At 38.4% G+C, this 23,438-nt stretch overlaps 1 protein-coding gene across 1 annotated transcript; it reads right to left on the minus strand.

Moving 5' to 3' along the window:
* Positions 1-1,790: 1,790 nt before the first annotated feature.
* LOC140874273 (uncharacterized) lies at positions 1,791-5,993 on the minus strand. Its single transcript, XM_073277548.1, has 8 exons — positions 5,392-5,993; positions 5,160-5,218; positions 4,692-5,045; positions 4,435-4,632; positions 3,880-4,155; positions 3,271-3,777; positions 2,669-2,775; positions 1,791-2,225 (listed from the first exon to the last, which is right to left on the minus strand). Exons 1-8 carry the CDS (start codon positions 5,991-5,993, stop codon positions 1,791-1,793), a joined length of 2,538 nt encoding a protein of 845 aa, XP_073133649.1.
* Positions 5,994-23,438: the final 17,445 nt, after the last annotated feature.

Genomic DNA, 23,438 nt, shown 5'->3' on the forward strand with positions numbered 1-23,438 from the left:
AGACTCAAGAGTAAGGATAAAGGAAATTTCATACTTGAACTTGAGAAATATACACACTAAAACTTTTATTCTCACACACAAAATATTTATTTTACAAATGAGAAATTTTTCCACACTCTTGCACAATTCAAATCTTACAAAACACATCTATTTATAGGCCAAATGATAGCAAGAGTCCAAAACTCATTAAATGTGAAATAGTAAAGTTGGTGGTTGCTTGTCTCTTTGAATGTCAATACCATAGTCCAACTTTAATTGGCATGTTTGATGTCTTGAATCACCGATTCAGCCTTTGCACTCAACATAGAACACATAAGAAATTTTGTATAGATATGTTTGGACATATGATTCACCTTTTTTGGATAAAAGGTAAATTATTTATGATATTTTTACTCCAAGCTGGTCATAGTAAAAGTAAATTTGTCTCCATTTTGATGTTTGATCATCTTAATGAGGTTTTTGGAATTTTGTGTCTTCAATAAAGTTGAAGATGCATCTTTTTCTGATTCTACAGGATTTAATATTACTCTAATACGACCTCTGTAGCTTGAGTAATTTTATTTTTACCAAACCTGCGCAAACTGTAAAATACAAAATTTTTAGTAAAATATTTAAATATAAACACAACACTAAAATAATACTACTTCATAATTTTAATGAAACTTTAATTTTAAAACACAAATTTTAACATATAAATAATTACAAATTTTAAGTTTCATCAGCTCACATACCCGACAGTGGATATAGGTGACCTGATCACGAATCTACGTGCCCAACCATCTACTAACAGGATAGGGTGGAAACCATACTACAAGATATTACAAGGATACAAGCTCAAGATGATCATGAATGAAGCATAATAACATGAAATAATATATTAAAATAAATTCATGTCATATAAATAATGCAATACATAATACATGCATACTCAGTCAGGGTATCTCGAACCGTACTTTCGTACCTTAATTCTACTTTGCAAACTACACCAGCTCTATTGTCCAAGCCTATAATCACAAGGTTACTAGATCACTAAATAATATCTAAAAGTCTTAGCTAAGATAATAGATACTCCCAAACTATATATTGGATCTAGGGTATACCTTCATCCGATGTCAGCCCTTTGATGTTGAATGTCCCGTAAATTAGACACAACTCCGCTACGACTCCTGGACGCCTCGCCAAGGACCCGCCCTTTGCCAAAGATGGCTGGAAAGCCCCCAAACCACCCAAGAACCGAGAGAGAGAATTGTGAATTAGCAAAGAAAATGGTCTCTCGAATGGCCTATTTATAGATAGAGTTCGGAAGCTCCGAACTCCCTTTCGGAAGCTCCAAACTCGCATGCCAGCCACGTTGCAGAAATGCAACGATCGAAAGCTCCGAACTCCTCTTCGGAAGCTCCGATCTCCTGCGTGTCTGAACTCCTTAACACTTCGATAATGTGCATGGCCTAACTATGTTCGGAAGCTCCGATCACATTCGGACATTCCGATCTCGAACGTAGCCTCCAAACCTTGAACTATGCTTCCGAAGTGTTTGGACCCTCCGAACTTGGGTTCGGACCTTCCAAACTTTCCTTAAATAAAAATCATAATTTTCTCCAATTTAATCCAAATTAAATCCTTAATCCATACTTAATAAATTTAATCATGTAAAATGGGACTGAGTTACTACATTTTCCCTACGTAAGATAATTTCATCCTCGAAATCAAATCTTAAGTAAAAAAGATTAAACACTGGTTCAAAAATCCCTTTATTACAACTAAAAATTGTACAAATTGCATTACTGAAATCAAAAGTACAATAAAGAAAACTTAGTATGTTCCAAACGCATGCGGCTCTCTATCTTCCAAGTGGCTTCCTCCGTGCCTCTGTACTGCCACTGAACTAGAACGAGAGAAATGAACTTGTTCCATAACACCTTGTCCTTATAATCTAGGACATACAGCGGTCTCTCAACATATGTCAAGTCAGTATCCAACTGTACCTCTGACAACTGTAAAACATGAGACTCATCTTCCACATACCGTCGCAACAGTGACACATTGAACACATCATGGATAATAGACAGATACGATAGCAGTGCTAGTTTGTAAGCTAAATCTCCAATACTTTCCAAGATCTCGAAAGAATCAATGAATCTTGGAGACATCTTTCCCTTCAGACCGAATCTCAAAATCCTGCGGAACGGCGAAACTCGCAAGAATACCTTCTTGCCCACCTCAAACTGCAAAGGTTTATGCTTGGTATTACATAACTAGCCTGATTATCCTGTGCAGTTCTAATACGCTTCTTGATCTGGTCAACTATATCTGTAGACTGTTGTACTAACTCTGGTCCATTTACCTGTCATTCCCCAACTTCTTCCCAAAACAATGGAGTACGACAATGCCGCCCACACAATGCCTCAAAAGGTGCTATCCCAATACTACGGTGGTAGCTGTTGTTGTACGCAAATTCAATAAATGGAAAATGATCTTGTCAGGTTGGACCAAAATCCATAGTACAGGCTCACAACATATCCTCAAGAGTACGGAAAATGTGTTCCGTCTGCCTATCTGTCTCCGGGTGATATGTGGTACTCAAACTAAGTGTAGTGCCCAGAGCACGCTGAAAACTCCCCCAGAATCTGGAAGTAAATCTAGGGTCTCTATCGCTGACAATGCTAACTGGTACACCATAGAATCGAACAATCTCCTGAATGTACAAACGAGCAATCCGGTAAACCATGTAATCTCTATTATAAAGAAGGAAATGTGCTAACTTGGTGAGTCTATCTACCACAACCCAGATACCATCACAGTTCCACGAAGACATCGGCAAATGAGTCACAAAATCCGTCGTGATAAACTCCCATTTTCACTCCAAAATCGGTAAGCTATGCAATAATCCTTCGGGTCGTCAATGCTCAGCCTTAACCTACTGACACACCATGTACTTAGACACATACTGATACACAATCTGCTTTATTCCTTTCCACCAAAATCGAGTCCGCAAGTCCGTGTACATCTTGTTGCTCCCCGGATGAATACTCATTTTGGTACGATGCACTTGAGATAAAAGCTTCCCCCTCAGAGTATCATCCTTCGGTACCACAATACGACCAGATAAACACAGAAACCCATCTGACTGGTAGTGGAATTCAAACTTACTATCACTATTGGCCAATCAAGCCAACCTCTGAATATTCGGATCAGAGATCTGAGCATATCGAATCTGAGAATACAAGGCTGGCTCAGATATAATTTCAAACATCTGAATTTTTTCCATACCATTCTTGTGCTTAAAGGTATATCCTAAAGAACAACAATCCTGAATCACACTGGAGATAAGACAAGTCTGAAGTGCAGACACCCACACTTTACGACTCAAAGCATCCGCGGTCAAGTTAGCAGCACCTGAATGATATTTGATTTCACAATTATAATCCTTCAGAAAATCCATCCAATGTATCGGCTTCATGTTCAACTCTACCTGAGTAAAAAAATACTTGAGACTCTTGTAATCAGTGCAGATTTCAAACTTTTCGCCATAAAGATAGTGGCGCCAAATCTTCAGTGTAAAGATAATAGCTGCTAGTTCAAGATCATGCACCGGATAATTACCCTCGTGAACTTTAAATTGTCTAGAAGTGTACACAATCACATGTCTATTCTGAGTCAGAACACAACCCAAACCATGCAAAGAAGCATCGGTATACATGACGTACCCTCCAGAACCAGACGGTAATGCCAACACTAGCGCAGAAGTCAACCGTTGACGAAGTTCACAAAAATTCTCTTCACACTCATAAGACCACTCAAAGGTCACACCCTTACGAGTAAGCTGTGTCAGGGGTCAAGCTAGCTGCGAGAAATTCGCGATGAAGCAACGATAATAACCTGCCAGACCAAGGAAATTACGAATCTCGGCAACTGACATCGGACGCGTCCAGTTCAACACAGCTTCAATCTTGCTCGGATTAACTAAAACTCTCTGAATGGATATGATATGGCCAAGAAACACCACACGATCTATCCAAAACTCACACATACTCAGTTTCGCATAGAGATGCTTCTCCCAAAGAGTCTGCAAGACAAGCCTCGTATGATATGCATGCTCATCCACACTATGCGAGTACGCCAAAATATCATCAATAAATACCACCACAAACTTGTCTAAGTACTAAAGGAAAACACGGTTCATTAAATCCATGAATATAGCCGGCGCATTAGTCAAACCAAACGACATCACCAAGAACTCATAATGTCCGTATCTCGTCCGGAACGCAGTCTTGGCTATATCATGATCTCTCACTCGCATCTGATGATAACCCGATCTCAAATCAATCTTGGAGTATACTGAAGTACCCTGCAACTGATTGAATAAGTCATCAATACGAGGCAAATGATACTTATTCTTGATGGTTACGCGATTCAACTGACAATAATCGATACACAGTCGCATGGACCCATCATTCTTCTTCACAAAGAGAACAAGAGCTCCACAAAGAGATACACTAGGCCGAATATATCTCTTATCCACGAGATCCTGCAAATGATTCTTCAACTCACGCATCTCTGACGGAGCCAGACGATACGACGTACTTGGCATCAGATCAATGCCAAACTCAACTTCTCGAACAAGAGGGAAACCTAGAATCTCATCAGGAAAAACATCAGGAATTCATTAACAAGAAGCAAACTCCCTATACCAACACTCCCAACGGATAGATAAATGGCATAGATGAGGTAGCCTTTCCCGCCAGACTCCAGATCTCGACAAACTCTCAAAGCAGATACCAATGGCATCTGGGGTCGTGATCCCTCACCATAGAAAAACCAGCTATCACAACCGACCGAGTGAAACTGTACCAGTATCTGGTAATCCACTGAATCTCGATACATGGTCAACATATCAATTCCCAAAATGCAATCTAAATCCTCCATTGTTAATACCATCAGATTCTCTGTTAGAACATTACCCTCAAACTCTAAGGGACAACCAAGAACTAGGTGTTTAGACAACGCTGACTGACCAGTCGGGGTCAAAACAGATAGCACTATGTCTAGAGCAATATAAGGTATCTTGTGACGCTTTACAAAACATGCGGATATGAAAAAATGAGATGCATCAGTATCAATAAGTACAAAATCAGGTATACCTCATAAAAGAAACATACCTGCAATAACCCTCTCATTATCCTCCACTTTCTGGTCATGGTTCAGCGCAAACACTTGACTAGAAGCACGCGGTCACAGATTAGATCCTCCTTCTGATTCCCTGATGGCCTCTACTGAACGGTAGTCTGATAACCAGAGCCTGAACCACTTGCTCCCCCAGCCTGTGGACAATCCTTCTTAAGATGACCAATCTCTCCTCAACAAAAACAAGCTCTTGAAGCTTTGCGGCACCTGTCCGTCGAATGATTCTTACCACAGTGGTCACACTTGCCTTTCTTTCCAAAATGAATCACACCACCAGATCCAGAGGATGAAATAGAAGAAGCAGAATTCTTAAAGGACTGAGCACGAGGACCCAAAGAACTCGCGGTTCGAGAAGACTGAAATGACTTAGCTAGATTCACACTAATCTCTACTTGCCAACACCGGTTCACAAAGCTCTCATAGGAAGTGGGATCATCACACACCGTGAGTCGGTCAAAAATCTCCTGGTTCAGCCCCTGTAGGAAATGATCGTATTTTGCCTCAGCACTGGTGCCAATATGGGGAAAATACGGAAGGAAATCAATAAATTTCTGCTGGTACTCGTCCAAAAATAAAGATCCCTGCTTCAAATTAAGCAACTCAATAGCCTTCGCCTGGCAAAGAGCTGGAGGAAAATACAGGTATCGGAATAATCTACAGAAATCTGGCCACCAAACATGTCCCTGCTCCTGAAGCACTGGTGCTGATGCTGACTTCCACCACTTACAAGCGCGTCCCTTCAACAAAAAAGTGGTAGCCTCCATCTTCTGATCCTCGGAGAAATCGAAGGCATAGAAAAAACTCTCCATACGCTCAAGCCAATCCTCTGCCGCCTTAGGTGTCTAGCCTCCCAACAAAGGCTTCGGGCCTATCTGCACGAATCTATGAAGCTTGAAACGACGCCTGCCCTCTCGATGATGGTGATGTGCACGGGACGTCTAGGAGCATCACCATCTCCCCAGCGGCCAATACTACCCTGACTCTCCTCGTCTCTAACGGCCATCTGAAAATACAACGCTCATCAAAACCCAAACTGCCAAAAGTAATTCCCAAAATTATCTTAAGCATGCTCTGATACCATAAATGTAGTGACCCACACTGTGATCACCTACTTAATCAGAGCTAAGCATTAAATAATCTTAATAATAACATAATCAGAGTTAAACTACGGAAACTAATAAAGTTATACAATCTCAAGAGAATAAATCTGCAAACTTAATTATTACAACCAAATCAAATACAAGATTTTGAAAGAGTGGGTGCCCGGTGAGCCAACTTGTGGCTAAGGGCTTTTATGACTCTATGTATAAACAATATTTTTTTTAATATAATTTACACTTTTATAATGGCATTTACTTTATCTTTTATCATATTATTATGTTGTGACATACTATAAGATGTTTAGATGAAGACCTTGAATATACTATAGTGTATGTAAGATGTGGTGGCACATGGGGATGGCTATCATGAAACACATCTTATAGTCACTGTATATTCTAAACAGTTCCTAGTCGATTGAGCCGCCCGTTAATAAGGATAAGGATCGCTCAAGATTGAGACTAGCATTTGCGATGCCGAGTACCACGTTTCATTGGTATGGAACATAGAGATGTTCAAAGCATGCAAATGGATATTCATACGATGAATGATCGAACTACCCTATCCAGACTTTCCAAGTGGTTATCACTTATCGAGTGGATAAAGTCCGCGGTTTTGGTTGTACACCATTAGTCCTTACTACTTGAAACATCATTGAGACTCTATATGCTAGTACTGTACTTTGACTCGTTTACCGACTCTATTGGGGTCATCAGGTGTCGGGATTGGGTACAGTTACGACACATATAGGAGTCGATGCTTTGTTGTCAAGGATTCACCACATACTTGCAAGTGTGGATATCCTATGCAATCTGAGGAGATATTAGTGTGACGAATCTCTGGCCAGAGTACATGATGTGTTTTAAGAAATGGTTTCTTAGTAGCACATGCGATGTCACTATTTGATCTTCAAGATGCATTGCATAGTTATCGAATCTCGAACGACTCTCGATTTACCAATAGTTGTTGATTCGATCGGGATATATGGATGAAGGGACCTTACTATACGCTAACCAAAATCTATTGGTTCTTGCAGGCACTATCAGTGATACCTAGGGAATCATGGGGCGATGTTGCTAGGCGCTCTTACCATGATTCGATGGGCAAGTCGGAAATTGTTGTTCCGAGTCACAAGGAGTTGTGAGCCCACGGCTAGCTGTATCCCTGAACCATTGAGGGTCACACAAGTAATGGATTTTTAATCCCCGTTGAGATAATTAAATTTAAAGAGTTAAATTTAGTGAATAAAGAAGTGGGACTTCTTATTTGAGAGTAGAGGGAGTAAGATTTCCTAAAATGACATAGTGATGGACATTTTTGGAAACCACTGAATTCGAATTCAGAAAATTTATCTTGACTTTGAAAGATGCAGAAATGGTTTCTGTGCACATTGGTGAAATTGGTTTATCAATCTGAGTCACGATGAATTTTATATTAATTTCTGAACATGCGGGCTTTGCTTGTCAGACTTGAACTTATGACTAATGGGCCCTAAGCTGTTAGCAGCCCACATTATAAATAAGTTATTGCAGTACAGAAATTACACACAACTTACACTCAGATTTTCGAAAACCCTAGCCTCCAGTCTAGGAATTTCGGCCGCCCCCCCTCTCTCTTTCTTAGAGAATTTTCAGTCTGCGAATTTCAAATTTGCAGTCTGAATTAGCAGATCATATCTGTTCTATCTCTTCGCAGAAACTTCTGATAGACTTTCTAGTGCAGTCTATTAGAGGGATTAAACTTCTGTTCGTGGACCTGATTGAAGAATTGTTCGTTCATCAGTTCCTGGGATATACAACAAGAGCAGTTTAATCTGTTGGTGTCCATAATCTCGTTTCGAGATTTTAAGGTAAAATTTATATTGTTTAAATTTTATATTATCAATTTTAATCGTAGGAATTTGATACCCATATGGAATCGTTCCATATAAAAAAATTTTAAAACTTCCGCTGCACCGGGTATCACTTTTTTTTTCGATCCGGAGAACGACCGTGTTCCAACAGTGGTATTAGAGCCAGGCTGTTCTCGGATTTTACGATTAAAATTTTATCGATTGTACAAAGCCTCGATTTTTTAGAAAAATAAAACGGAAAAGAAAAAAAAATTATATATTTTCGGGCTGCCCGCTGCCAATTTTATCGATTGTACAAAGCCTCGATTTTTTTTAAAAATAAAACGGAAAAGAAAAAAAAATTATATATTTTCGGGCTGCCCGCTGCCCGAAGGCAGCGGGAAGCGCCGCGTGCAACCCTGCGAGCAGCTTGGCTGCGCGCAGATGGGCTGCACGCAGCAGCCCTGCGCGAGCTAGGGCAAGCGTTGCCCTAGCCCGCGCAGCTGGGCCGCATGGAGCGGCCCAGCGGCTGGGCTGGACGAGTCCAGCCCAGCGACGGGCGGGCAGCCCGGGATTGTCCCGGGCTGCACAGAAAATTTTTTTTTTAAATTAAAAATTAAATTTTTTCGTGAATTATGAATTCTAGCCCAAAATGGTTTTGTGCCCAGTTTTTGGCCCGATTGAAAATTGTTTCAGTTGGTCCACGAGGCAATGGGTCAAAATTGTTTGAGCCCAAAATTTTTAAGAAAATTAATTTTTGGATAAATTTTGAATTTTGGAAATTTATAAATTTAATCCCATAAATTAAATCTTTAATTATTAATTTTGTTACAATTGATAATAAAATATGATTTTATGTATAAAATTGGATTTTATATGTAAAATATGATTTTATGGATAAACTAGATAAAATATGATTTTATATATAAAATAAGATTTTATGTATGAAATATGATTTTATCTATTTATATTTATTGCCATTGCATGATATCCAATAAATTAATTTTTGAATTAAATATTATTGGATAAGGATGATCGATTGTCATGACCAATATTATAGGTGTATGTTAGGTTGTTTACATTTGACTTTATTATTGATTGTTGGGTTTTATTAATGGGCCTGGTTTATGGTCCAAATTTTATTTTATCATTTGTAATAAAAGTGGGCCTGTTTTATGGCCCGTTCCCACCCCTACATTGTATCCCTTTATTTGTCATAGTAATTTATTGTAAATTCACTAGAAATAGTGGGAGTTTTTGAAGATGGAGGTGGGACCAGCAAGCAATGATAAAGACTGAAGAAATGTAAATTGGAAGCACAATGTAATAGGATTGCATTGCATACTTGCATATCACCTAGGATTGGACTTAGACTCGTGATTGGCAACCACGGGTCGATTAGTAATGGAATCGATCATCCTAAAATATAATATATGATATTATCGTTGTATGCATGTTTAGACTAAATTGTATGAATCCCGCAAGCATACAAATTTTAAATGATGAGACAAATTTTCAAAATTAAAATCCCTCATTTTAAATATGATTTAAAATTGATATCAAGATAAATAAAGGAAATTTAAATATTGTTTAAATGTTCCTACCTTCCATCAACGATCAATGTATGAGATGCTACCCGCGGATACGGTCCGGCTCATATTATTGGGGGGGCCCGTTCGTCGGAAAGCTGTACATTGGATCGACACATGTTGTAAGTTGGATGGAACTCCCATGGGATTGGCTCATATTATTGGGGATCCACATGGCGACCGTCCATCACAACTTAATATTGATGGGTCGTCTTGACATGTCACAATAAACGGCGTCATATTATTGGGCCCTTATTGGACATGAGGTAAAAACATGGAGGTTGCTTTGGAAGCAATTGGGCTCTACCTTTTGAAAATTATGGTTGGCTGATATTATTCGGGACTATAGTTTGTCAATTGGACTCCATGTTCCCACTAAAGAAAATATTTTTCGTTTTCACTAGAGGGTAGTGAAATCGTTAAAATAGTGGGAGTGAGATTTATAAAATAAATTTCGCCTATTTTATGTCTTAGTAAATTAATTAAACAATCACTGATTATTGTCTGTTTCTTTTCAGTATTTCATTAAGATGAATTCGCGCAATCCACTATTCTCTATTCTCGAACAAAATAAACTGACTGGCGCAAACTATACGGAATGGTTCCGTAAGTTGAAGATTGTCTTGACCTCGGAGAAGATGTTCTACGTGTTAGAAAAATCTCCTCCGAAGGAAGCACCAGCTGATATAAGTCCGGAAGAGTTGGCCAAACTTGATAAATGGTGGGACCATGATATCAAGGCCAAATGCTATATGCAAGCTTCGATGTCTGATGAACTCCAGAGGCGATTTGAGGATACCGTGAATGCTGCTGACATTCACGTACAACTCAATGAACTTTTTGGGGCTCAATCGAGAGCTGAAAGGTTCGCTACTGTAAAAGAGTTAATGACGTGTCGCATGCGTGAAGGGATTTCGGTCCGTGATCATGGGGTACGCGTGATTTGGCTCATTCAGAAGTTGGTAACGCTTGATTTGGTATTGGAGCATGAACTCAATGTGGACTTATTACTTCTATCTCTTTCTTCATCGTTTGACGGTTTTGTGGTGAATTTCAATATGAACAAGATAGAGGCCTCCCTTGAAGAGATGGTCAATATGCTTGTAACTTATGAAGCCACTTTAAAGAAGGATAAACCGGTTCTCTTGGTGGGCTCCTCTTCTTCTGCTAAGAAGGGGCCAAGTACAAAGGGTAAGAAACGTTCTGCTCCATCCAAGAAAACCGGACCCGAGAAGAAGAACAAGACAAAGGCTTCAAACATGGAAAAGTCCAAGGATGTTTGCCATCACTGCAAGAAACCCGATCATTGGAAACGTAACTGCAAGGAATATCTAGAGCAGTTGCGAACTGCGAAGGGTATGTTTTATATTGAAATAAATGTTTCACTTAATACTACTTCTTGGGTATTGGATACCGGATGTGGATCTCACATTTGCAATGATTTGCAGGTGATGACAAGAAGTCGCAAGCTTAGAATGTGTGAGACCCAGCTGAGGCTCGAAAATGGTTCTAGAGTTGAAGCCAAAGCTGTGGGAGACGTTTATTTAATTTTGCAGAACGATTTTAAGTTACTTTTGAGAGATGTTTTATTTGTTCCAGACTTGATTAAAAACATTATTTCTGTTTCTATGCTTGATAGAGATGGTTTTTCTTGCAATTTTGTGAATGAGATTTGCAATATTTACAAGAATGAATGTTTGATTGGAAATGGACAACTTGAAAACGATCTATATAACTTAAAATTAAAAGACGTTCCAATAAATTATGTGGATAAACCGGTAACAACGAACAAAAGGAAAATCGATAGTCAAAACCCGGCAAACCTTTGGCATGCTAGGCTAGGTCATATTTCATCAAGGAGGATGAACAAGCTAGTGGAAGAGGGCATGTTTGATATGTCTGATATTAACTCTCTAGCTACTTGTGAGTCCTGCCTGAAAGGAAAAATGACTAAATCTTCTTTCAAAGGAAAACCTGAGCGTAGTCAAAATCTATTGGATTTGATCCATACGGATGTTTGCGGACCATTTAGTATTGGTACAAAATTTGGTCACACCTACTTCATTACCTTTACTGATGATTATTCTAGGTATGGGTACTTATATTTGATGAAATATAAGTCTGAATCATTTGAAAAGTTCAAAGAATTCAAGGCTGAAGTAGAAAACAAACTAGGTAAGAGGATTAAAGCACTTCGATCAGATCGAGGTGGAGAATACTTGAGTACCGAGTTTTTGAGCTATCTAAAAGAGAATGAGATTCTTTCTCAGTGGACTCCTCCTATGACACCTCAGCTTAATGGTGTTTCGGAGCGTCGCAATCGAACTTTGTTGGACATGGTTCGATCCATGATGAGCTTCACTGAGCTCCCACCTTCGTTTTGGGGCTATGCTCTTGAAACGGCGGTATTGTTGTTGAACAACTTTCACACTAAAGAAGTGAACAAAACACCATACGAGTTATGGAATGGCAAAGCTCCTAAGTATTCGTACTTGAGGATTTGGGGATGTCCTGCTTACGTGAAGCAGACAGTGGGAGATAAGTTGGATAGTCGATCCACCTTATGTTATTTTGTAGGGTATCCGAAGAATTCAATCGGATATTATTTCTATCATCCTACTGAAACAAAAGTGTTTGTTTCAAGGAATGCCACCTTCTTGGAGAAGGAGTTCTTATTGGATAAGAAAGGCAAGATGATGGAACTCGAAGAAATTCAAGAAGAACCCAAGATACAAAATAATGATCCTACACCTCAGGAACCATTGATTGACACGCCTATTACTAGAAGATCCGAGAGGACTTCTAGGCCTCCTATTAGATATGGTTTTCTTCTTGAAGGGGATCAAAGTGAACCCGACATTGGATGTGATCCAAGAAACTTCAAGGAAGCAATTTTTGATGCAGATTCGAATTTATGGCTTGAAGCTATGCAGTCGAAAATAGATTCGATGCATACAAACCAAGTTTGGACTTTAGTAGATCCTCCCGATGGAATTGTTCCAATAGGGTGTAAATGGATCTATAAGAGAAAAATTGGGCCTGATGGAAAGGTACTGACCTACAAGGTACGATTGGTGGCAAAAGGTTATACTCAAAGACAAGGAGTTGACTATGATGAAACTTTTTCACCAGTCGCAATGTTCAAGTCCATAAGAATTCTTATTGCTATAGCAGCATGGTATGACTATGAAATATGGAAAATGGATGTGAAGACTGCATTTCTTAATGGAAACATTAAGGAAGAAATCTATATGATGCAGCCCGAGGGATTCACATCCATGGGAAGCGAGCATAAGGTATGCAAGCTTCAGAGATCGATCTATGGTCTCAAACAAGCATCAAGAAGTTGAAACCAGAAATTTGATGAAACAATAAAGGATTTTGGTTTCATCAAGAACCCGGAGGAACCATGCGTGTACAAGAAAGTAGTTAAGGATGCTGTGACATTCTTAGTACTTTATGTTGATGACATCTTACTCATTGGGAATGATGTAGGTATGTTGCAGTCAACAAAGATATGGTTATCAGATAGATTCTCGATGAAGGATTTAGGTGAGGCATCCTATATTCTAGGAATTCAGATCTATAGAGATAGATCTAAAAGAATGATAGGACTCACTCAATCAACCTACATCGACACTATATTGAAAAGGTTTTCAATGGATGAGTCCAAGAGAGGACATCTACCTATGTGTCATGAAGTCTCTCTATCCAAGTCTATGTGTCCCAAGACTGACGAAGAGATAGAGAAAATGACACACATACCATATGCGTCAGCCATAGGGAGTATCATGTATGGGATGATATCCACCGGACCGGATGTGGCATTTGCTCTGAGTGTCACGAGCAGATATCAAGCCAATCCCGGTCAAATGCATTGGAAAGCCGTGAAGGATATTCTTAAGTACTTGAGAAGAACTAAGAATGTATTCATGGTTTATGGAGGAAGAGAACTGAAATTGGAAGTCTATACCGACTCTAGCTTCCAAAGTGACGTGGATGACTCGAAGTCAACCTCTGGATTTGTGTTCATGCTCAATGGAGGTTCTGTCTCTTGGAAGATTTCCAAGCAGGACACCACAGCGGATTCCACCACTGAGGCAGAATACATTGCGGCATCAGCTGCTGCTAAAGAGGCCGTTTGGATGAGGAATTTCGTCCAAGAGTTGGGCGTCATTCCTGAAGCTGTTGGTCCAGTCCCGGTGTACTGTGACAACACGGGTGCCATTGCTCAGGCAAAGAAACCAAGGTCTCATCAAAGATCCAAACACGTACTGAGGAAATACCACATCATCCGGGAGATCGTGGAAAGAGGATACATCACTGTCGAGAGAGTGGCCTCTGCAGACAATATCGCTGATCCACTTACTAAGCCCTTGCCAGGACCATTATTTGACAAACATCGCGAAGCAATGGGACTACGTAGTATGACTAGTTGGCTTTAGGGCAAGTGGGAGATTGAAAGAGTGGGTGCCCGGTGAGCCAACTTGTGGCTAAGGGCTTTTATGACTCTATGTATAAACAATCTTTTGTTTAATATAATTTACACTTTTATAATGGCATTTACTTTATCTTTTATCATATTATTATGTTGTGACATACTATAAGATGTTTAGATGAAGACCTTGAATATACTATAGTGTATGTAAGATGTGGTGGCACATGGGGATGGCTATCATGAAACACATCTTATAGTCACTGTATATTCTAAACAGTTCCTAGTCGATTGATCCGCCCGTTAATAAGGATCGCTCAAGATTGAGACTAGCATTTGCGATGCCGAGTACCACGTTTCATTGGTATGGAACATAGAGATGTTCAAAGCATGCAAATGGATATTCATACGATGAATGATCGAACTACCCTATCCAGACTTTCCAAGTGGTTATCACTTATCGAGTGGATAAAGTCCGCGGTTTTGGTTGTACACCATTAGTCCTTACTACTTGAAACATCATTGAGACTCTATATGCTAGTACTGTACTTTGACTCATTTACCGACTCTATTGGGGTCATCAGGTGTCGGGATTGGGTACAGTTACGACACATATAGGAGTCGATGCTTTGTTGTCAAGGATTCACCACATACTTGCAAGTGTGGATATCCTATGCAATCTGAGGAGATATTAGTGTGACGAATCTCTGGCCAGAGTACATGATGTGTTTTAAGAAATGGTTTCTTAGTAGCACATGCGATGTCACTATTTGATATTCAAGATGCATTGCATAGTTATCGAATCTCGAACGACTCTCGATTTACCAATAGTTGTTGATTCGATTGGGATATATGGATGAAGGGACCTTACTGTACGCTAACCAAAATCTATTGGTTCTTGCAGGCACTATTAGTGATACCTAGGGAATCATGAGGCGATGTTGCTAGGCGCTCTTACCATGATTCGATGGGCAAGTCGGAAATTGTTGTTCCGAGTCACAAGGAGTTGTGAGCCCACGGCTAGCTGTATCCCTGAACCATTGAGGGTCACACAAGTAATGGATTTTTAATCCCCGTTGAGATAATTAAATTTAAAGAGTTAAATTTAGTGAATAAAGAAGTGGGACTTCTTATTTGAGAGTAGAGGGAGTAAGATTTCCTAAAATGACATAGTGATAAACATTTTTGGAAACCACTGAATTCGAATTCAGAAAATTTATCTTGACTTTGAAAGATGCAGAAATGGTTTTTGTGCACATTGGTGAAATTGGTTTATCAATCTGAGTCACGATGAATTTTATATTAATTTCTGAACATGCGGGCTTTGCTTGTCAGACTTGAACTTATGACTAATGGGCCCTAAGCTGTTAGCAGCCCACATTATAAATAAGTTATTGCAGTACAGAAATTACACACAACTTACACTCAGATTTTTGAAAACCCTAGCCTCCAGTCTAGGAATTTCTGCCGCCCCCCCTCTCTCTGTCTTAGAGAATTTTCAGTCTGCGAATTTCGAATTTGCAGTCTGAATTAGCAGATCATATCTGTTCTATCTCTTCGCAGAAACTTCTGATAGACTTTCTAGTGCAGTCTATCAGAGGGATTAAACTTCTGTTCGTGGACCTGATTAAAGAATTGTTCGTTCATCAGTTCCTGGGATATAAAACAAGAGCAGTTTAATCTGTTGGTGTCCATAATCTCGTTTCGAGATTTTAAGATAAAATTTATATTGTTTAAATTTTATATTATCAATTTTAATCGTAGGAATTTGATACCCATATGGAATCGTTCCATATAAAAAAAATTTAAAACTTCCGCTGCACCGGGTATCACTTTCTTTTTCGATCCAAAGAACGACCGTGTTCCAACAGATTTTCAGCACCAACATCCTCGGAACGATAAACAACACAACAAAGATAAACTTCTCATGCTAACAACCTCGACACCTAGGATCTCCCAGCATCTCCTGCTCTATCCAACCTGAGACCTGCCCCGTCGAATAGGGTGTCCAATAATCACAGAAATAAAAGACGTGAGCGAACTACGCTTAGTACGAAAGTATGAGCATACAATATTATATGTGCATGAATGCAAGTGTACAGGTTACCAAGACTCGAGGTCAAGAATCTCTAGTTCAAGAACAGACTCGAGCCCTAGGTATGTAACACTCTGCCACGTCGCACCAGGAGGTGGCTCACATACCCGAAAGTGGATATAGGTGACCTGATCACGAATCTACGTGTCCAACCATACACTAACAGGATAGGGTGGAAACCCTACTAGAAGATATTACAAGGATACAAACTCAAGATGATCATGCATGAAGCATAATAACATGACATAATATATGCAAATAAAATCATGCCATATGAATAATGCAACACATAATATATGCATACTCAGTCAAGGTATCTCGAATAGTACCTTCATACTTTAATTCTACTAGGCAAGCTACACTAGCTCTATTGTCCAAACCTATAATCACAAGTTTACTAGATCACTAAACAATATCTAAAATCCTTAACTAATCTAATAGTTACTTCCAAACTATTTATTGGATCTAGGGTATACCTTTGTCTTTCGTCAACCTTTTAATGTCTAATGTCCCGTAACTTGGGCACAACTCCGCTACGACGCTTGGACACCTCGCCAAGGTCCCGCCCCTTACCAAAGATGGCATAAAATCCCCTAAATCACCCAATAACCGAGAGAGAGAAGTGTGAATTAGCAAAGAAAATGGGCTCCAGAATGCGCTACTTATAGACAGAGTTCGGAAGCTCCGAACTGGCATGCCATCCACGCTGCCAAAATGCAATGATCGGAAGCTCTGAACTCCTCTTCGAAAGCTCCGATCTCCTGCATGTCCGAACTCTTTGACACGTCGATAATTCGTATGGCCTAACTATGTTCGGAAGCTCTGATCACGTTCGAACGTTCCGATCTCGAACGTAGCCTCCGAACCCTGAACTGTGCTTCTGAAGTGTTCGGACCCTGCGAACTTGGGTTCGGACTTTCCGAACTCTCCTTAACTAAAAATCTTAATTTTCTCCAATAAATCCTTAATCCATAATCAATTTAATCATGTATAATGGGACTGGGTTACTACACAAACCCACGCGATTCACTCGAATCGACACCCCTAACGATGAAAGAGTGTTTCACTAAAAATAAAAAAAAAAACAAAATTCCTAACCCTCAAAGCTTTTCCAACATGCACCCTGTTTTAACTGCAACCAGAAAATGTAGTGACCCATTCCGAAATCAATTTACTAATTGAACTTAAGCATGCAAAAATATCTTAAAACACAATAATCAATTAAAATCAGTGGAAAGTGAAATGATTTAACAACACCACCGGCAGAAATAAAATTGATACCAAAATCAATTGTTTTACAACCCAATCGAATAATAATACTGAAACCCACAATAAGAAACCTGGTACAGGAACAGTCCCAACACCACCGCAGCTCAACGACCGCTACCTCTCGGTTCGTCCAACCTAAGCCCTACCCCATAGAATGGGGTGATCAGAACCAAAAAATGAGGACGTGAGCTAACAACACTCAGTACGAAATTATGAGTATACACATACTATGAATGCTAATGCTAATGCAAACAAACAAGTACCAAAAACCTATCACGGTAGAAAACACTGCTCAAACAAATGACGTCATGGTATGTAGCATACCGGGTCGTCGCATCAGGAGGTGGCTCCTATACCAAAAATAAAGTTTGGATTTATATACCCTGACCCGAATCCACGAAATTCAACCATCCAACCAATAACTCGGGGTTGAGCGACCCCACCACTAGTAATATCAAGGTACAAGCTCAACATGACAATGCATGCAACATAATAATTGTGACATAATATATGCACATAAACCATTCCATATAAACCATGCAAACATAGAAAACGCATATTCAACTAGGATATCTCGGATAGTACGTACATACATCTAATCAAGAAACTAAAGCAACCTAGCCTCGGGTACTCAAGTCCAAGACTATAAGCAGATAATCACTATATCACTTACAGCATACCAAAAGCCTTAACTAGACTAATAGCTACTCACTAAAGCTAATCAGAGTTTAGACTTATACCTGCATCCGTCGTTAGCCCTTTGATGACGATGATCTCAAAACCTAAGTACAACTTTGCTAAGATCCCTGTAGCGCCTCGCTACTGACTAACCTTCAAGATGACACCTGTAAGCCCTCCAAGACTACTAAAAATAAGATAGAGTTGAGTGAATTTATAGGCAACAATCGGAACTACCTATCCCTCGTTCGGATCTTCCAAACGGACTTCGGAGCTTCCGATCTCCACATTAGTGATTCCGATCTCTAGACACCAAATGCGTGTCTCTGATTGAACAACACACCACTGCCAACAGAGTCTGGAGCTTCCGAATTGGATTTCGGAGCTTCCGAATTGGAGTTCGGATCTTCCGACCTATCTCACGTCAATTCACCAATCAGAAAGCCCATACTTCTTATCCAAAGGCGATCGAACCTTCAAATCTTGAGTTCGGAGCTTCCGAACTTACCCTCTACCTCCAAAGTACAATGTTGCTTCCGAATCAGTTTGGTGCTTCCGAACTACTCTTCGGAGCTTCCGAACTTTCAAATGACTTGAAGCCCTTGGAATCATTTTTGATCGTTCTTAATCCAATTTTTAACTCCTTTAATCTAATTGGAAATATCCTAATCATGTTTAGACAGTTGATTAGCTTATTTAGGGATCGGGCTACTACAGAAAAGATCGTCTAACCTTGACCTAACTTGGCCCTCGTTTGATTGTGACCATTTGTAGCTCAATTTTGTGATTGTCATTCTGAGCTCTCTCGCACAACCAAATTGCATGTTCTTCTTTTGGTTTTCCAATCATTTTTGTGAGAACCCGCTGAAATTCAGTCTGTAAGGTCCGAGATTATTTATTTTTAATTCGAAAATATTTAGTTTTAGAATTTTTGGAGTTTAGATTTAAATTCTAATATTCTTAAATTATTTAGAATTGAAATTGAATTAAAAATATTTTGCAGGGACTGATTTGTAAATAATGAAGATTTCAAGGGGCCAAAGTGCAATTTTTAGATTTTGGGTGGAACACTTGGCTAGATATTGAAATGGATGTGTATGTGTGTATTGCATATCAAATTTTTGCAGACAAGAACCGTGCATATCTTCCATTTCAGCTCCAAGACATTTTCTTCATCTTAAATCTTTGATTTCTCAATATCCGGCCGTCCGATTTCAAAACCGAGCCTAGTTTTTGAATCCTTGCAAGAAGAGCTATCAATTGATGTAAGTATTTATGAGATTCAGTAGGTTTTGAAATCATGTATGTGAAGAAATCATAATTTGATTATGAATACATGTTCTTGAGATTATATGCATTGTTATATCGAAGTCAGATCGAAGAACGGACAACGTATGCAATTGTTATATATTTTCCAACATGTATTCAAATTATTGAACCTCTGATGTTTCTGGTTTATGCTGATATTTTGATGTTATGAGGTGTATTTGGATTGTATTTGATTATTAGATTTGTTGGAAAATAGTTACGGTTGCCGAGTTTTAGCCATTACGCCGCCGGTGCGAAAATTGATAGAGTTTGAATCCATTTGATTGAGTTGAGTATTATGTGAGTTCTTTGCTGATATAAGTAGCTTGATATGCTATATTTTTAGATTGTTATTGAAGCTTGTCGAGCTCGGGAATCCAGACTTCGAACCAGGAATTAATTGATCAAGGTTTGCTACTAGTTTTGCTTTGAAGATTGAGTAGTGATTGAGCAGAGTTTTGATAGTGATTTTGTTGTGTTGCTTGATCAGATTTGGAGCACAAAGAACCAAGAAAAAAAAGGTATAAGACAACATCTAAGTTGAAGGGAAGTTAGCACTCAAGATAGATTCACTTGAGTGTCCCTAAAACCACATACTTGCTTGTTTCTATATGTGACTACTTGAGATTGCTTGATATATTGATTTTTTTGCTAGATTAGCTTGTTTATTTTATATGTTGGCTAGACTAATTCTTCTAGATTATGTTGCATTCATATTGAGCCAAATATCCCTTGAGATTTTGATTGGCAGATTCGCCGAAAGAATACGGATGTTTGGACTTATATCGAGGAACATAGGAGATAGATCGACTCCTATTGCCAGAATCACGATATAGTGGGCCAAAGTCCGGGAAAAAGAACTCAACGCCACCTCGAATGGGAGAGTAGGTGGGATATTGGTTGTGTTCTACTTCCCTGGGATCCTAAGAACCAATATACAGTTTGATAGCAGATTTTAAATCATGAAATGCAATAGATTTTGCTTATGATAGGAGTTCTATGTTTTATATGCCTATTGAGATGTTCATATGGTTATTTACTTTAAATTCTATGCATGTTCTTGTTGATTATACTGGGAATGTAATTCTCACTGGAGTTATCCGGCTATTGCTTTGTTTGTATGTGTGCATGGCAATAGGTGGAAAAGGAACAAGTCAGAGACGACCGTGAAAGAACAAGATAGAGTTAGATGTGGTGACTTTGGGGTAGAGTTGTAGAAGTTGCTGTCAAAAAATTTATGTGTAAACTCGAGTTAAGTGTTTGTATGAACTTTATCAAGACTAGATGTAAGGTTTGAATAACAAGAAGTCTGTTGAATTTCTAGGCATGAGATGTGATAACAAATTGTGTTGTTTTGAACCTCAAACATCTTATTGTATTACATGTTTCTCTTCAGATTTGATGTTGGAATCATGACATAAATGTTAGATAATGTTTAAAGATCAAAACAGGGGCAAAACCTTCATTTTTTTCAGCTGAGCATGGATAGGACCCGAAGGCGTGCCCACGCCTATGCATGGAACCATGGTGTCGTGGTCCGAACAATGGGCGCGCCCGCGCCCCCCCCCCCCCTCCCCCCTAAAAAATTGTTGGTTCTTATTTCGTTGCCCTGACTTAGATAAACATTGATTTTATGTTATGAATTGAGATTAGCACCCGAGGTCCCCACACAGTCAAAGTTCAAATTTCAGTTGAGCTCAAATTCATTTGAGCTAATTCAGCAAACAGAATTCAGTCGAGCTACAACCAAAATCTGTTTTAGCATTATCTGTAAGTGAGCTTTTGATTTTAAAGCTAATATTATGTTTTAAGTTATGTTCCAGCGTGTATATCTGCTTTTGAATCTGAATCTCTAAAAGTTGTGATGTTGATGAAATGATGCTTGTGAATTAGTTGTAGAAATATATATTCTGAATACTCTATTCTATTTTTGTTATGATTAATCACCCTTTAGAGGATAAACATATAAGAGGCTGATGTCAGTTAGCCACAAAAATCATAAGTAGACTGGTGCATAAATTTATTTCTATAACTCTGATTAATATATATGATTTCAGTTTTGCTCTTATTCTGTATGAATATGTACGATTTTTTATAAAATGATTTAAAAACTGGAATAATTTTCCCATTTACTGAGTGACAATCATATCACTTACTCATCCAAAACCATCTCAGATAAGAACGAAGATGAGCTAGAGTAAGATGAGCAAAACCATTTAGGAGGTTGGTGAAGATTGAAGTGATGATTGATGTTTAGTTCAATTGTTATTATTTTAGTCACTGCATTTAGACTCATTAATTTTTGATTTGAACTGCAAAAGTAATTCGATTTCATTTTATGTAAAGACATTGTAATTTCAATTTATGAATGAAAAGACTGGTTTTCTGGAATTTCTAATATCCGAGGCTTGTTGTTTAATGTGAAAATGTTATATAATGCCGATGTCAACTAGACCCGATTTCAGGGTGTGACAGTTTTAGCCACCGTTATCCATGGTTTCTAGTTGTGGATGAGTCATATTCAAACTTAGGAAGGATTTCGACCAAGCCCGATATTTCCAACGAGTTTCTGAATGTTCTCTTTGCAACCTGTGCTCACTATAGACAATAAAAAGGAAATTTGTGTTGCATGCACTCGCAACCATGCGCGACTCCTATTTTTGGTTGAATACCTATGGGTGTTTGAAGATGGAATGGGTATGAAAATCCGGTCCGTCTCATTTTCATTTCTAATTTTGTTCAATTATTTTAATTTTTGTTATTTTAATTAATGTAAGAATAATAATTATTGAAATACCAATAACCTGCATTTGTCTTGACTGTCCTTAAATAATTTAATGTTTCAAAAAACTCATTCTTGAATTTTTCTACAAAATTTGTTTTCTCAAAAATTTGTTTTTGTGGTCGCAAATTTAACATCTTTCTTTCTCTTTTTTCAAGGGAATTTTTAAACGTTCTTTCTTTTTATTTTTCATTTTTCTCGTTGCTGGCTGTGACCACCGGTTCTTTTTTATTTTCTTTTTCTTTGTTGTCAGTGTTGGCTATGACCACTGACTGTTTTTCATTCATCTCCATTATTTTGTCGAATGGAGTTGCCATTTTGATTGGTATTTTTGGTGAGGATGATGACGACGAGGTTGTCATCTTCTCTTCTGTCCTTTGAATTTTTCTGATTAAATTCTTCTCCTTTTGCTGAAGAATTTGGACTTCTTCCTGTAAGTCAATCAGTTGTTCTTTTAATTGACTTAATTGCTCCATCTTAAATATTTCTCTTAATTAACTCCTGCACAAGAAAACATATTTATACATATAAAATGGTTAGTAATTTAACTCTTTTCGTGAGTAATTCAGATAGTTTTATTATGCGTATCATTGCATTTGCAAGAATTGAACCAATCTTCATAAATGAGATTGATTATTTTACTCGTAGAGTAATTTATGCATCTGAATATAAATCTCATTTCATCAAATTATATTCTCCATGCTTTCTGAGGCATGTTTGGATGACTTGAAGTCATAAAATAATTCATGTTTCTGAATATAAATCTCATTTCATCAATTTATATTTCTCATGCTTTCTGAGGCATGTTCGGATGACTCGCATTCATTTTCTGGATCACTTAGGATCTCTTTTGTTATTCTGTACTAAGGATAATATAATTTGGGTGAAGTTCTCTGGTTAATGCATCTGGTAATGAATCACCTGTTCCGTTGACATGTTGTATCTCAAACTGATAATGGTTTAATTCCGATTTCCATCTGATTAACCGTGCTGCATTTCTTCCTGCATTTCATGATATTTTTCTTGATTTGAAATATGTTAAATTCATATTATCCGTTCTTACTAAAAATGATTTAGATATAAGATAAATTTCATAAGTCCTAATTGTAAAAATTAAAGCTAATAATTCTTTTTCATTTGAGTGATAATTTAGTTGTGCGCCTTGAAAG

This window comes from Henckelia pumila, chromosome 1 (genome assembly GCF_033568475.1).
Source record: "Henckelia pumila isolate YLH828 chromosome 1, ASM3356847v2, whole genome shotgun sequence".
Lineage (NCBI taxonomy): Eukaryota > Viridiplantae > Streptophyta > Magnoliopsida > Lamiales > Gesneriaceae > Henckelia > Henckelia pumila.